The sequence below is a fragment of the Pinus tabuliformis genome, chromosome 1_1 (genome assembly GCF_031772625.1).
Source record: "Pinus tabuliformis cultivar Carrire ecotype Pingquan chromosome 1_1, CPIR1, whole genome shotgun sequence".
NCBI classification, from domain to species: Eukaryota; Viridiplantae; Streptophyta; class Pinopsida; order Pinales; family Pinaceae; genus Pinus; species Pinus tabuliformis.
In genome coordinates, this window is record NC_142297.1 from 50014635 (window position 1) to 50029973 (window position 15339).

Genomic DNA, 15339 nt, shown 5'->3' on the forward strand with positions numbered 1-15339 from the left:
GGAGACATAGTCCACAGTTAAAATTTCGCTCATCCTTTCGTTCCAAAACGGAGCGATGGGTCTAAAGTCAAAAAGCAGGAGACAAGGGACAGGTGGGCGAAGCTCGTTTCTACTAAAAAACGAAGTTTCTCTGAGGAAAGGTTTTAAGAGATGCCGTGCAGTTTTAGAAAATTCGTTTGAGGTATGTAAACGTGGAGATCGATTGTTGACTACAGATTACGTGAGGCGGACGAACACACCGAATTATCCACATTTTGTGAGAGTAATGCTCATGAACGTGGTGAGAATCTTATCTTTTCTTCGAGTCAAGTTGCAGTCCATATTGTGGCGTTATGAACCTTCGCACCTTGTACATTTTGTTTTTGATTTAGTGTCTCACATCTTGTACGCCACAGAAAACATTGAGATAGTCTTGACGCTGTGGACATATACGAGCTGATTAAACTGAAAACGCGCTGGAACTGAATTATTGAGAGAGAGTGGGTAAGACAACATTTTATTAACGTTCTTCACCATATTTTTTCATTACAAGCTTCCCTGTAATTCTATGCTCTTCTCAAACTCTTAACTAATCTCCTAGCATTGATCGTCTCAAGCTTTCCCTTGCTTGATATCTAATTCTGTTTTCCATTTAGTAAGGGCATACATTCTCCAGAATCACCTTAAAATGGAAATTGAAAATCAACCTTCTTCTCCAAACTATCATCACGCCGCCTCTGCTACTGAGGCTTCCTCCTCGGCCGTTGCATCCACCTCCAATAATAACAGTTACTACTACTATGACGTGTTCATAAATCACCGTGGCCCTGATGTCAAGAAAACCTTAGCCAGTCATCTATATCGTCGTCTTGTTTCTTATGGTCTGCGAGTATTTCTAGACTGCCAGGAACTGCAACAGGGAGAGAACTTAACTTGTCAAATACAGGGAGCTATTAGAACCGCGTCTGTTCATGTCGCAATTTTCTCCCCCAAATATGCGGAATCACGCTGGTGTTTAGACGAACTCATCCAGATGCTGGAGTCCGGGGCTCCTATTATTCCTGTGTTTTACCATGTGAGGCCTGATCATCTTCGATGGACGCTGGGAAAAGATGGAGTGTATGCTGAAGCCCTCCGCGAACTTGAAATGAAGAAAACGTACGATTCTGAAACGAAAGAAGAGAAGCTAAGATACGACTCTACCACTATTCAGAGTTGGAGAAATGCTCTTTCTAGTGTTGCAGAAATAAGTGGGTTAGATCTGGAGGCGTTTAACGGGTAAGAGCCACATGTCCCAGCTGGTACAATATGTAATATGTATTTGATTGTTTTATTTATTTTCTACTTTGAATCATCAGGGACGAGGGTGAGCTGCTAGATAAGGTTGTGGAACATGTGTTGAAAAAGGGTAAAAGGATACAGTTAAATGTGGCCGAATATCCCACCGGTTTGGATAAAATAGTAAAAGATTTTGAAACGACTGTATTGTCGCAGCAGCACAATGGAAAAGTTCATGTTGTGGGCATCACAGGCTTAGGTGGAGTCGGAAAGACAACACTGGCCAAAGAGCTCTTCAATAGAAAAAGTTCAAATTACAGTAAAGCCTATTTTTTATCCGAGGTAAGAGAAACTGTTGCTAAAAGCTCACTAGAATCCTTGCAATATAAACTTCTCAAGCAATGGATGCAATTGGATTTGGATATAGACAACAGTCATCATGGTATAGAGATGATTAGTAAGCATTTTCCATCTTCTCAAGTTTTACTAGTTTTAGATGATGTAGATCATGTCGACCAGGTGAACACACTTTTGCCTCTGAAAGTGAAGGATGTCCTACACCCTAATAGCTTAATTTTGATCACATCCCGTGACAAGAATGTCCTCACAAGGTCAGGTGTACAAGACTCCTCAATTTATATGTTGACTGGCCTCGATCATCAAAGCTCCAGAGAGCTGTTATGCTCCCATGCTTTCTGCCAACCCCATCCACTCCCTGGATTTGAATATCTGGTCGATGAATTTGTAAGGGCTTGCAATCAATTGCCTATATCTTTGAAAGTGTTTGGGGGACTGCTTAATGGAAACAATGTCAAATCGTACTGGGAAGTTCAATTAGATCGACTTAAACAAACACTTCCCAATGAGATACAAAAGAGACTTCAGATCAGTTACGATGCACTTCATAGAGAGGAACAACATATATTTCTGGATATTGTTTGTTTTTTCGTAGGAGAAAACGTGGATACTGCCATAAGAGTATGGGAAGGATCAGGCTGGAAAGGTTTAGTGGGTTTTCAAAATCTACAAAACAAAAGTCTTGTGGAGGTGGGCAGTTTTAATGAGATAAAAATGCACGGTCACCTTAGGGACATGGGAAGAGAAATTGTACAGGCTTCTGGGTCGCGGCGTTGCCTCGGCCATCCGACAGAGACCATTGATGATGTTTTGCAGCGATCAGATGTAAGTGCTTACGTCATTGAAATATTTTTTCCATAGTTTTCTGTAAATTTTCACAACTGAACTGTCCGGTTGAGTAACAGGATTGTATTTGTGTCAAGCTTTAGAGTTGGGGTCAGATTGTTATCATCTTTTGATTAGAGACATGACATGTTTGTCTCTTTGTAATATAATGTTGTCTATGTAAAGAGATTTCCTCTTAGTTCCTTGTTTGTCTCTTTGTAATATAATGGTGTCTATGTAAAGAGATTTCCTCTTGGTTTCTTGGTAGCAGGAGCTGGTAGGTGCTTCAAAACAAAAAAAAAAAGGTTTTATATTAATATAACGAGAACGACTTCTGGTTTTAATTTTGAAGATCCGCCTTGCTCTCCACCTCTAACTCTTTTACCTATACAATTTAGTTTTATTTACAAGAATATTTACCAATATTTAAAGTATGTGACTTGAACAGGTAATAGGCGAAGTCAGGGGAATCAGAACGGTAGTTAGTGGTCAGAGTGATAATCTCGAGTATAAATGCTTTAGCTCAGAAATGTCATGGTGCAAAAGGAGGAGTCATGAGTTGTTCGGGAAGCGAATGATGAACCTTCGCAACAGAGTGCAGAACAGGAAGTTGCAAATTCTTGATATTGAAAATGGTCACTTGGAACGCATTTTCAGGAGGGTGCACCCACCAAATCTCATTTGGCTTCGCTGGCGTGAATGTCCCTACTATTCTTTGCCTTCGTGGATTCGATTGGAGAATTTAAGGGTTTTACAAGTGTTCGGGAGCGTTTTGAAAACATTGTGGCAAAGCAAATCTCAGGTAAATAGAAATTTGTTGAGGTAAAGTTTGTTCGTTTAATCGCTATTGATTTGACACCATAGGGCCTGCAACCAATTTCAATTTTCTTTTAATAAGAGAATTGTCAAAACCTTTCTTATATTTGAAACCGGTGAACACTTTGCAGGCACCTTTGCAATTGCGAGAGCTGGTCATAAATGCCCCCCTTTCAAAGTTGCCAAAGTCCATAAGGCTACTAAAGCACCTCCAAGTGATTGTCCTGCGGAGGAGTAATCTCAAAGTTTTGCCGGAGGAATTATGTTATCTGCGGTCATTGAAACGGCTCGAGTTAACAAACTGCTCAGAAATAAAGTCACTGCCAGATTCCTTCGGCTATTTAGTAAACCTGGAACACATAAATCTATCTGGCTCCGTCAGTTTGGAGGAGCTTCCAAATTCCTTCGGGGATTTAATCAGACTTAAATATCTTGATTTGGAGTTATGCTCTAATCTAACCATCTCTGATGAAACGCTTGGAAATATCAACACGCTTGAATACATAGATCTTTCTTGCTGTTTGAAAATTAAAGTATTGCCTCCCCAAGTCGCCCATCAACGGTCTCTGGAAAAGTTATATTGCCCTTTCATGGAAATGGTCCCGTCTCCGCTCGGTGGAAACTTGAAGCAAATGATTCTCCATAATTGCACCAAGGAATTGAAATCTTTGCCGATATCAGTTGCACTGTTGACTAAGTTGACAATAAAGAATTGTCCTTTGCGGGAACTGCCGCTTAGGAATGTTGAAGAAGGAAAAGAAACTTTAAGAGAGTTAAGAGGACAAAGAAGAGTCAGTAATTTGGACTCTTCCATTGACAAGTGCATGCTTCGGCTCCAACACCTTCGACTGTACAACACAAAAATATCAAAGTTGTCATTTCCGGAGGATGTTTTCCCCTGCCTTCAACATCTTCAGATATCGGCTTGTAATGATCTAGTTGAGGTAGAGACATTACCAAATTCACTCGTAAAACTGGAATTGACTTGTTGTGATAATTTGAGGAAAATCGAAGGGCTTCAAAGTCTTCCAAAACTTCAAATGCTAGATATTAGCTGGTGGGAAAAAGTGGAGGAGCTCCCAAGCATTGAAAATTTGCAATCTTTGGAGGAGTTCTGGGCATATGGATGTGCAAATCTGAAGCGCATAAAGGGTTTTGCGGAGCTGACAAAGCTTCGAGTACTTGATGTTAGGTGGTGCTGTAAATTAGAAGAGCTGCCCAGTGTTGAACGCTGTATGTCGTTAGAGTACCTTGGTGCCACAGGTTGTCAGGAATTGCAGTGGGGTGAGGGAGTATTGGAGCAGCTGCGCCTACGAGTGAAGGACCTTGAAAACGAAAGAAGAGGAAGGATTCAGTATATGAAAAGCCAAGAGGAAGAAGATGAAGAAGGCAATTCTGCAATGACAGTTTAAATTAATCCATTCTTCTATACATACATGATCTTTGCTTCGACAGGATAAAATCAGTTTGTCAACGTCAAGGGATTAGCTGTTTTAAAACCTAGAAAGGTTAGGCTTCCATTCTCTTTGGCAATTCCTCCAGTAATTTGAAGTTATTTAATGTTTTAGGTGGTTTTCTGTAGAAATGAAATAAAAGAGGCAGCTTAAAATGCAGGAAACATAATCAATATGACTGTCTTCAAAGAGTTATTTTACACTACAAATTATTTTCCGGAAGTGGAACAACTATCCTGAGTCGGTTGCTCTGTGGTTGGTATCTGGTTTCATAAACCTAGTTTTCATGCATAAGTTGTTCCATTACTGTTGCATGCGAATCCTTCTCTCTGTTTGGGTTGGTGCTTGGCAGCCGTAGGGGGTGTCCTTAGATTTGCATGGGCTGTTTTCCTTGTAGATCTACAAAATAAACGCATTAAAACAGCACATAAAAAGGTTCCTTTGACAAGCGACCAAGCTGCAAAGGGGTTATAAAAATATTTTGTCAATAGTGGTGGAATTCTCTTCAACATCAGCTTCAGAGAATGAAAAAAAATCAGATCGAAAAACACTTCATACGACAGAATTTTTTTACCAAAATAAAGGCTCAAAAAATTTCTGAATATTGCACGAGAAACCATTGAACAACAACAAGCTTTGAAAGCTAGACAAAAGCTTGACACAATTTTATTCTGCATATGCCAAAAGCCTGATTGCACCAAAGAGACAGATATAGAACCAATACAATGATGTTTTTCTTGCCAGTCCAAGTATATGCAAACACTGTTAATCAGGAGGAGTAGATTGAAGTAGCTAAGCCCTTGAGTTTGACTGGAGAAGCTTTGAGCTGTCATGAGATAAGATGTCCTAGATTGTAGTTTGAGTGGACTGAAACTGGAGGAGAAGTGTGATGCACTTTGGCTCACATAGAAATCTCATTCAATTAAGTGGCCTTGCTCGAATTCTAGGACTTTATCTCAAGAAGTGAGGGTTTAAGAGTAACATGGTCATTTGTAGACACCGATGAGGGAGGGGAATTTTTGGACAGTGAAGTTGAATCTAGCCGTGTTTCTATCAAGGATATTATTCTTTATGATACGCCTTTTGAGCCCCTTGAAGAGCAAGGTGATCCCATGGCTCCTTTAAGAATTGACATTGAAGACTACTTGCATGTTGTAGAAGGGAAATGGGAGATTATTAGCTACCACTTGGACAAAGACCCCATTTATGATGCTGATAATGAACCGGATAAGGATCTTGATTTGCCTTGTATTCCATGTCATTAAGAAACATTGATCACTTTTGAGCAATCTTTGGGCCTTAGTATTAAAAATGGTGAACACATGGTGGTCTCCCCTTTTCAACATGATCCTTGCAATAGGCAACCTGATTGGTGTAATTCCCTTGCCTGCCTTATTTTCCCTCCTATCCTTCTCAGCCAGAGCATGAGGATATAAAAGGGAACTTCATGAATAAGAGAACCTTTAAGAAAAAGTAATGGGGTTTGATCATTGATTTCTCCATGTTCTTGAGTAAAGGAAAGACCCGATGGTGCAGACCTGACTCATGTTCCCCTCCTTTGTCCGTTGTTCCCTTACATGATTCATGGTTGCTTTATTTTCCCACCTCCCACCCTTGTGACCTTACATATGAGTGTCATGTTTTCTTTCAAATGTATATCATAATCGATCATAGAGTTAGGAAATATGATCTTGATCTGATGATATGCTAGTTACATTGGCTATATGATTATACTTAGCATTTGCATAATGTAGCATGCATGTTAGAGTAGGATGCATTGCATATTGATTTTGCATAGCTACTATCATCATATCATGTTCTCATGCTAGAATAGGTGCATTTAGATTATATTTGCATCATAAAATAGATTTACTTTTTTGTATGGTTTTATTATTTGATGAAAACATGAGTGATAAAAGTATGCTTAGGACATATGCTTCCAACATTATTTGTGATGTGCAGGATAGAGGTCCGCAATCCCAAAGGATTGCTGGTGTTCTCATGACCCCCTGTTCAAGTACATGGTTCGTGCACTCTACAGTGAGCTCATGTCCCAGTTGGAGCCAGATGTTACCCACCAAAAGTGGGTGACCCCATAGGAGAATTTTTCTCCTAGATTTGTCTTTAGTCGGCAGCCAGCAACCCCTGACAACCACCAGTGTAGCCGATGTATTGTGCCATTTGATCTCTGCTCCTTGAGCTAGTCATATGTCCCCTCACCCATTTGTCGAGAGCATATGTTTGAAGGTGGGAAATCCAATCCTAAAGGTATGTTTTTCATTGTGCAATCAGGTGCTTATGCTTGTTTTTCCTTGGGCACTTTGGGCATGGATTATTGGGTGACTTGGAAGAAGGAAGGGTTTTGACTGTAGTTTTGTTCCCTCACCATAAATGGGGGGTTAAATCCTCAATCCTAGTCCCGTGGGATCTCCCTTATTGGCTTATAGATTTAAGAAGGGCACTACTTGGGAAACCCTGATTTTGGTAGCATGGTCCTATTTTCCCATTTCACATTTTTCACTCCCCTCTGCACATTACAAGCCCTATTTCATCATTTTCCCTAATCCAAATTTATGCATGAATGAAATGAACTACAAATTTAAACAGAAACACAGAGCTACAACAAAAACTAAACTTCAATTCATTAATAGCAAATACTAAAAACTGTTTACATGCAGAATGGAAATAAACTAGCTCGGGTGATGGTAGCTATCTCTGAGAAGAGATGTGATGGCTACATGCTTTTTGAAATGTATTAAAATGAGGCTTGAAGACCTTTTTATTATTGAGAAACAAGGGAAAACCCTAAACATGCAAAAACCTAACCCTAGGAGATGAAGCGCTAAATATTTGTGGGCCCTGCTAGGGTTAGTTGGTACATCAACTTCCCGGGGTCGTAACTTTGGCATACGATCTCCGTTTGACGCGTACAATACCTCGTTAGAAATATTTATCTGAGGAAAACAACTTTTGACTACAAATCCATTTCACAAAATATAGGTCTGTTCGTTTTCCAAAAAAAAAAAAAACATTGTTTAGGGCCTCAAAACGGCTTCAGAAGTTCAAGACCCAAAAACTACCAAAAATAGTAAACTCTACTAGAAATTAGGAAACTGGAAGGAAATAGTGTTGGGGGTTTTAGCACTTGAATTTGGACTCAGGCTGAAAAAGACAAAATCCAAGGCAACATCAAACCACTTAGCCTCGTAGCTAGCCCTACGGGGCAGGAGAGGGCTCTCTCCGGGTCTATCTCGACAAAAGGTCTTCAAAGGGCGAAGATGACCAATAAAGAACACTGATTTTAGGCTAGTAAACTGATTGAGAAGGTTTGATTTCAGATTTTTAGGGTTTTGGTGGAAAACAGGGGGAGAGCAATTTTGGGTGCGGGGATGGGACACAGCTTTTGCAGAGGTCTTTTTGGGGCAAGGTAGGAGATTGTCTTGATGCCTTTGATTTAAGTGAATGGATATGAATGACCGGTGAGGAGCTAAAGAGAGCAAGAAACCATCGAGAGTTCTCTTTAGACAGAGGAAAACATAGATATTAAGCAAACTTAAAGGCAGAGCATATAAATTATGAATTCTACCTTAACACTTCATTTACTTAATGTGCAGAAAAGAGAAATAGGAAATTGATACACATAACAAATCTTACAAGTACATAAGAGAAGCACACCATCAACACAAGTAACCACAGGAATCCCAAAGAGGGCTGCAAAACCCTGGTCTTTCCTTTACCAAAATTGCAGAGATACAAAGTGTAATACAATAGAAGCTTATCCCTCAAGAGTCCAACCATGAAAATGACTAAGAAAATACATAATATAGGCAAGCTAACACCTTTCCTTGCCTCTAGGGGTCGAGCTCATCCTTCTAGGAGCTGTTTCAACCAATTCTAAACTGAGCACTAAAATCTAGGCAGTCAAAACAACTTGCCTCTATAAGCTAGGAAACCAATTCATTCATTAAATTTTTGACTTTTTATAAATGAATCTTCTAGAAGAGATAAATAAGTGCCATGACATCATAAAATTACATCAATTACATCAAGGAGGATGAAAAATCACTCCAAAAAGTCAAAACTAGTCAAATTTGCGTTTTGCTGAGCTTTAGGTGAAAATCTGGCAAATTTCCCTGATGCGTAGCGCCCCAATTCTCAACGCGTAGCGCGCCTTTGAACCAACTTTTGAGGCACTTCCCTGCATCCAAATGAGGCAAAAGTAGGCTTGTTGGAAAGGTCTGGATGTCTACTTTCCAACCCAAGTGGAATTTCTGAATTTGGTGTCCATTTGCGCCTCCAAAATTGCAATCTCCCAAGACTGCTTCCTGTGTGTCCAAAAAGTGGCAGAAAGTCATTTTTTGCATGTTTTTTGACCTTCTGAGGGCTCAAAACCTGATGAAATGTCTTGGCAATTGCTGAGCAAGTGTAATTTGTCATGAAAAATCCAAAAATGCTGAGTTTTTGAGAAATGGACTTGCCCATCTTCAGGGTAGCGCGCTACGCGTTGAGGGCAAAAACCTGTTTTTGGCACAAAAATTTCACAATTGACAAAATTTTCTCCAAATTTCTTGAAATTTGGGCTGGGAGTCCCCAATCAAGTACCATGCTCATTCAAAGAGGTTTCGGCCAAAATTTGGAGTGGATCGGGTCTTTTCCGTCGTTTTAGTGCCTTGCTCAACCTCTTTGGATCTAGCGATTGTATTTTTGACATTTCTCTAAAACCATGACACCTGTGTAAAAAGTGAAGGAGGTTTTTCTTCTTTGGCATGTTGTGGACAAAAACCTCTCTCAGTTTTCCAAAATTCATCTTTGATTGCTCTGAAACATCTTTTGAATGAAACTTATCCCGATGTGTGAAACAAGGAATTTTGTCGAAATGAAGCGAAATGAAGGGGATAAGAGGCTTCTAAATTCTTGGGGAAATTTTTGGAAGTAGGGAGGGATGTTAGGAAGCAGGGGAAAGTGGAATCACGGAGATCGAGTGAGGGGAAGGGGTGCAAAAGGGCAAAACACAGGCCCAACCTGTAAAAATTTCTGTTTTCCCACCCCGGTTTTCAGTTTCTCCTTATTTCTCCCATGTAGTTAAATGCCCATTCCCATAACCATACATTTAACAGACTGAAAAAATAAATATTGTTGAAAACACAAATTCTGGAAAATTTTCAGAATGCTGGAAATTGCAGAATTAAAAATCATCAATCAAAAACAGCCATTAAAACACATTAAAACACTGATATTTTTGGTCAACTTGACCCTGGAAAAACCCCCTACAACTCTTGGGGAAAACCAGTTTGAGAGCTCTTCTTTATTTCTGAAAATTGCCTTTTTACAGTGAGAATTATTCAGCAAAAAATCAGCAAGCAAATTTACAACTTATCTCCTTTCCCGTGCCTCACAGCAATCTGGAAATTACAGCAAACATGACAGCAATAAATGATGTACGACCTCCGTTTTGTGTGCAAAAAAATCAGCAAACTGCTCCTCGATGTTTGTGCAAAAATCTGCCTTTCACTATGTGCTGAATCAGCTGTAAAAATCTGCTCAACTGCTGCCTTGGAATGTGTGCCAAGCTGCTGTCTCCTTCTCCTTCCTGCTCAGAAATCTCTCTTGCTCTCTTGCTCTCCTTCACCCAATCTGCTCATGAAAGAAATGAATGACCTTTTCCTCCTTTTCCTCCTTTAATATAACTCCAAGTGACTTTTGGGTGATCCAAGTGACTTTTGGGTGATCTCTAAATCCAATGGCTGAAATAGATTTAGATCAATGGTTGAGATTAAATGCTCATTTAAATCTCACTTTCTATTTTTTAATTCACCCCACTTTAATAAAGACCCACTTAGTCATTTATTTCCAAAGTCACTTTTCCTTTCTAATTTTTCATTGACTTTATAAAAGTCACTTTAAAATTAGACTTAATAACTTTATCACTTAAAGTCACTTTTAAATTAGATTTAACTTTATAAAATTATAAAGTCACTTTAGGAGAAAAATTAAATTCTTTTGGACACTTTTCCCTAGGCCAAAGATCAAAGCCTAAGGGAACCACCTGTCCTCTGGTACCAAATTTCAACACTCCCTCTTACCGAGGAAGGTGTTCCTCACCACACCCATCTTGTCTCTGAAGTAGACATGCTTGCCCCGTGGTAAGGCTTTGGTAAGGATATCTGCAACCTGCTCATCAGTGGAAATATACTCAAGCTTCACAGCTCCCTTCTGAACATAGTCTCTGATGAAATGATATCTGATCTCGATATGCTTTGACCTGTCATGAAATACTGGATTCTCCGTGAGTTTAATGCAACTCTGATTATCACAGTAAATCACTGAAGGTCTCAACGACTGACCAAATAAGCCAAACAACATCTTGCGAAGCCAGATAGCCTCACAACTAGCTAGACTGGCTGCCATATACTCTGCTTCCGCTGAACTCAGTGCTACTGACTGCTGCTTCCGGCTGAACCATGACACTACTGCTGAACCCAACCCAAAACAACACCCTGAAGTGCTCTTCCTATCAGAAGCACAACTTGCCCAATCAGAATCAGTGTATCCTGCCAATCTCACTCCATCTCCCTGCCTGTAGTCCAACCATAATCCACTGTCCCCTGCAAGTACCGCAAAATGTGTTTTGCAGCCACCCAGTGAACCTTCCTAGGCTCACACATAAATTGACTCATCGTGTTGACTGCAAAACAGATATCTGGTCTAGTGTTGACCAAATACATCAAGGAACCAATCAGCTGCCTGTACAATGTGGGATCCACCAACTCGGAATCCGAAGCATGAAGCTTCTTCCAGTTGGTGATCATCGGTGTCGACATGGGTCTACAATCCTCCATGTGGAATCTGCTAAGGATGTCCACAATATACTTCCCCTGCCCCAGGAAGAAATGCCCCTCCTCCTGCCACACCTCCAAACCCAAAAAGTAATGCATCAAGCCGATGTCCTTCATCTCAAACTCCGCCGCAAGATCTCTCTTGTAGTGCTCTATGAGTCTCTCTGCACCTGTAATGATCAAGTCATCCACATACAGCACCAGAATGAGAGGCTCCTCACCAATCACAATAAAGTAAAGGTTCGGATCTGCCTCACTCTTTGTGAAACCCATCCCCTGCAAGTATGCATCTATCCTGGAGTACCAAGCTCTGGGAGCTTGCTTCAGGCCATAAAGGGCCTTCTTCAATCTGCACACATGGGACTCCTTCCCATGCACCTCAAAGCCCTGTGGCTGCTCAATGTACACCTCCTCCTGTATGAAGCCATTGAGAAATGCGGTCTTCACATCCATCTGGTGGATCTTCCAACCCATCTCTGCTGCTATCGATATAATGGAGCGGATCGAAGTATATCGAGCCACGGGAGCGAAGGTCTCCTCATAATCAACTCCCTCTACCTGGGAGAACCCTCTAGCCACAAACCTCGCTTTGAATTTCTTAATGCTGCCATCTGCAGCATGCTTTACCTTGTAAAGCCATCTGGAAGTAACCACGGATTTGCCCTCAGGCCTCGGCACCACCTCCCAAACATCATTCTTCATGATAGAAGAATACTCCTCCTGCATGACCTCTCTCCAGACCTGCTGGCTCGCTGCCTCCTCATAGCTAGAAGGCTCAGAGTCAAGGATGCTGGTAACCATCGCCATATAGCTACAGAATTTCTCAGGTGGTCTACTCTCTCTGACTGGCCTCTTCGGCTCAGCAACAGATGTGGCATCTCTCAAGGTGTCCTGAAGCCACTTGGGCTTCCTCTTCCCTGAGCATGCTTCTCCCATAGGAGAATGAAACTCCTCCTCCTCATCACCATCAGTAGCCTGAACTCCTGACTGTCTGTCTGCTGTCCTCCTGCCTGCACCTGAACCTGTAGAAGCTGAGGTACCGTGTGAACTGTCCATCAGTGGACTCCCTAGTGAACTGCTCTGCATGCTGCCCGGAGCACCACCCCTCTTGCTCGGCAAGCCACTGCTCACTGATGGACCTGACATCCTCATAGATGTACCTCCGGATCCTCCTGATCCCTGCCCACTGGATCCTTGCGACTGACTCAACTGCTGCTGAGGGTCTGGCTGATCCAGATACTCTAACTCCCGTGACCTCCTAAAGGCCCTGTCCTCCTCGAACTTCACATCCCGTCTGACAAAAACTCTTCTCTGTGCAGGAATGTAAATCCGAAAGGCCTTTGAGGTCTCACTGTAGCCCACAAAGATACCCTTTTCTGCGGTGGGCTCTAGTTTGGTCCTCTCCTCCTTGGGTATATAGGAGTATGTAATGCATCCAAAGATATGAAGATGACCAAGATCAGGTTTCTTCCCAGAGAAAGCCTCCTCAGGAGTCATGTGCCCCAAGGCACGATGCAGACTCCTGTTCTGCATGTAAACAGCTGTGTTGCAGGCCTCTGCCCACAAGAACAATGGCAACCCCTGATCATGTATCATGGCTTTGGCAGCCCCTATGATGGATCTGTTCTTCCTCTCTGCAACTCCGTTCTGCTGGGGGTTGTAAGGAACAGTAAACTCCCTCCTAATGCCTGCCTCCGCACAATAGTCAACAAACTCTCCAAGGGTGTACTCTCCTCCATTGTCCGACCTCAAGGACTTGATCTTTCGACCTGTCTGAGTCTCCACAAGAGCTCTGAACTTCTGAAACCGCTTGAAGACCTCACTCTTGGTCTTCAAAAAATAAATCCAGGTCCTCCTGGAGTGATCATCAATGAATAACACATAGTACTCATATCCACTCAAGGAAACATGAGACATCCGACCGCTCACATCGGAATGAATCAAATCAAGTATCCCCGTCGCTCTGCTGTCACTGCTGGGAAAAGGGGATTTGGAAAACTTGCCCATCACACAACCTCTGCAAGTATCAAAGTGATCAGTACTGAAATCTGACACACCTGTAGTGATCTCTCGCAATGTCCTCAAGGCTCCATGATACATGTGTCCCATCCTGCGGTGTCAAATCTCACACAGCTCAGAACTGCTAGCTCTGCTGTCGGTACTACTGCTCAATGCCAAAAGGGGCTGGAATGCAAACTTGTACACCTTTGCATGGCGTACACCTATCACTCTAGCTGAATCAGCTGGAGTGTCCCTGGGATACATCAACACCTGTCCTCCCCTGAACAGTACCTCATATCCTCTGTCCTCCAAAGCTGAGACGGATATGAGGTTCTTCCTCATCCCTGGCACATAGAGAACCTCTGACACCTTCAAGGGAGGTTTGGACTCCCTCTGAAATGTCACTGTCCCCACCCCGACTGCTCTAACAACTCTGTCATCACCGAGTACTACCTCAATATCAGTGCCACTCTCTGAAAGCTCTGAGAAGTACTCCCGGACTCCTGTCATGTGACGTGAAGCCCCACTGTCCACATACCAGATACCTGAAGATGCTCCGCTAATCGAGGGAAAAGCATGCTCCCTCTGAACTTGTGTGGCAGGTGATCCTGTACTAGAGGACTCACACGTAGTGAACGCAAACTCTCGGTCAAAACGACCAGCAAAGTCCTCAATCTCTGCTGAAGCTGCCACGTCCTGGTTCTTCCCCTTCTTCTTCTTCTTCTCCGGACACACAACTGCATAGTGTCCCATCTTTTGACAATTCCAACACTTCACCTTGGAATAGTCCTTCTGTGAGTTACCCTGTTTACCTTTACCTTTGCCTTTGCCCCCACCACTGCTTGTGGAAGCCTGCTTCTTCCCTTTGCCTTTTTTGCCTCCTGCCACCAGTGCTACGTTCTCATCCTGCTCAACTGGCTTGGCTGCCCCAAGCTGTCCTTTCCTGATCTCTGTCTGAATACAATCATCCCAAAAACTCTCCCATGTGGGAAGGGTCTCACGTGCACAAACCCCATCAGCAAAGTTCAACCATGAACGGGGGAGGCCATTCACTGCAATACGCACCAACTCAGTGGATGGAATGGCCTCTCCAATCGCTGCCAACTCATCTCTCACATTGGTAATCTTTGTGAGATATCCAGCTGCACTATCATTCCCCATCTTAATGTTCTTCAGCTTCTCATTCAGGACCATCTTCCGGTTCTCATTGGTACTCTGGTAGAGATTGGACAATGCTGTCCACATCTCATGGGCATTGCTCTTTCCTCTCACATGAGGAATGCAATGGTCTTTGATTCCGTCTAGAATCAGCCTCTTACCCTTATTGTTCTTCTTTTTATACTCAGCCAACTGAGTAACATCAGTGGGCACAACAATAGGGTTTTGTGCGGTATGCACCATGATATCCCAGACGCTGTAATTTATATGCCCATTCAACCTATCCTCCACCCTCAATCCCAATGACATCCTGCTGTCCTAAAACTGAAAAATAGCACTGCTGTAGTAAAGATAAAACTGTTGTTTATGAAAAAATCAGCTTGCTGGAATTTTCTGAGTGAAAAATCAGCAACTGTAATTTTTCCTTTTGCTGTCCCAAACTGCCCTTCAGCACTCAAGCTCTGATACCATGTAAAAATTTCTGTTTTCCCACCCCGGTTTTCAGTTTCTCCTTATTTCTCCCATGTAGTTAAATGCCCATTCCCATAACCATACATTTAACAGACTGAAAAAAATAAATATTGCTGAAAACACAAATTCTGGAAATTTTTCAGAATGCTGGAAATTGCAGAATT

The 15339-nt window shown here is 42.1% G+C and overlaps 1 protein-coding gene across 1 annotated transcript in view; it reads left to right on the top strand.

Annotated features, from left to right (window-relative positions):
* Nucleotides 1-232: 232 nt before the first annotated feature.
* LOC149211515 (disease resistance protein Roq1-like) overlaps nt 233-15339 on the top strand; it is a 59245-nt gene continuing 44138 nt past the window's right edge. Inside the window, exons 1-4 of the mRNA XM_089391518.1 lie at nt 233-1257; nt 1338-2439; nt 2888-3241; nt 3387-4763. Coding sequence (XP_089247644.1) covers nt 668-1257; nt 1338-2439; nt 2888-3241; nt 3387-4667 — 3327 coding nt within the window. The 5' untranslated portion in view covers nt 233-667 and the 3' untranslated portion in view covers nt 4668-4763. The remainder of the gene's footprint in view (nt 1258-1337; nt 2440-2887; nt 3242-3386; nt 4764-15339) is intronic.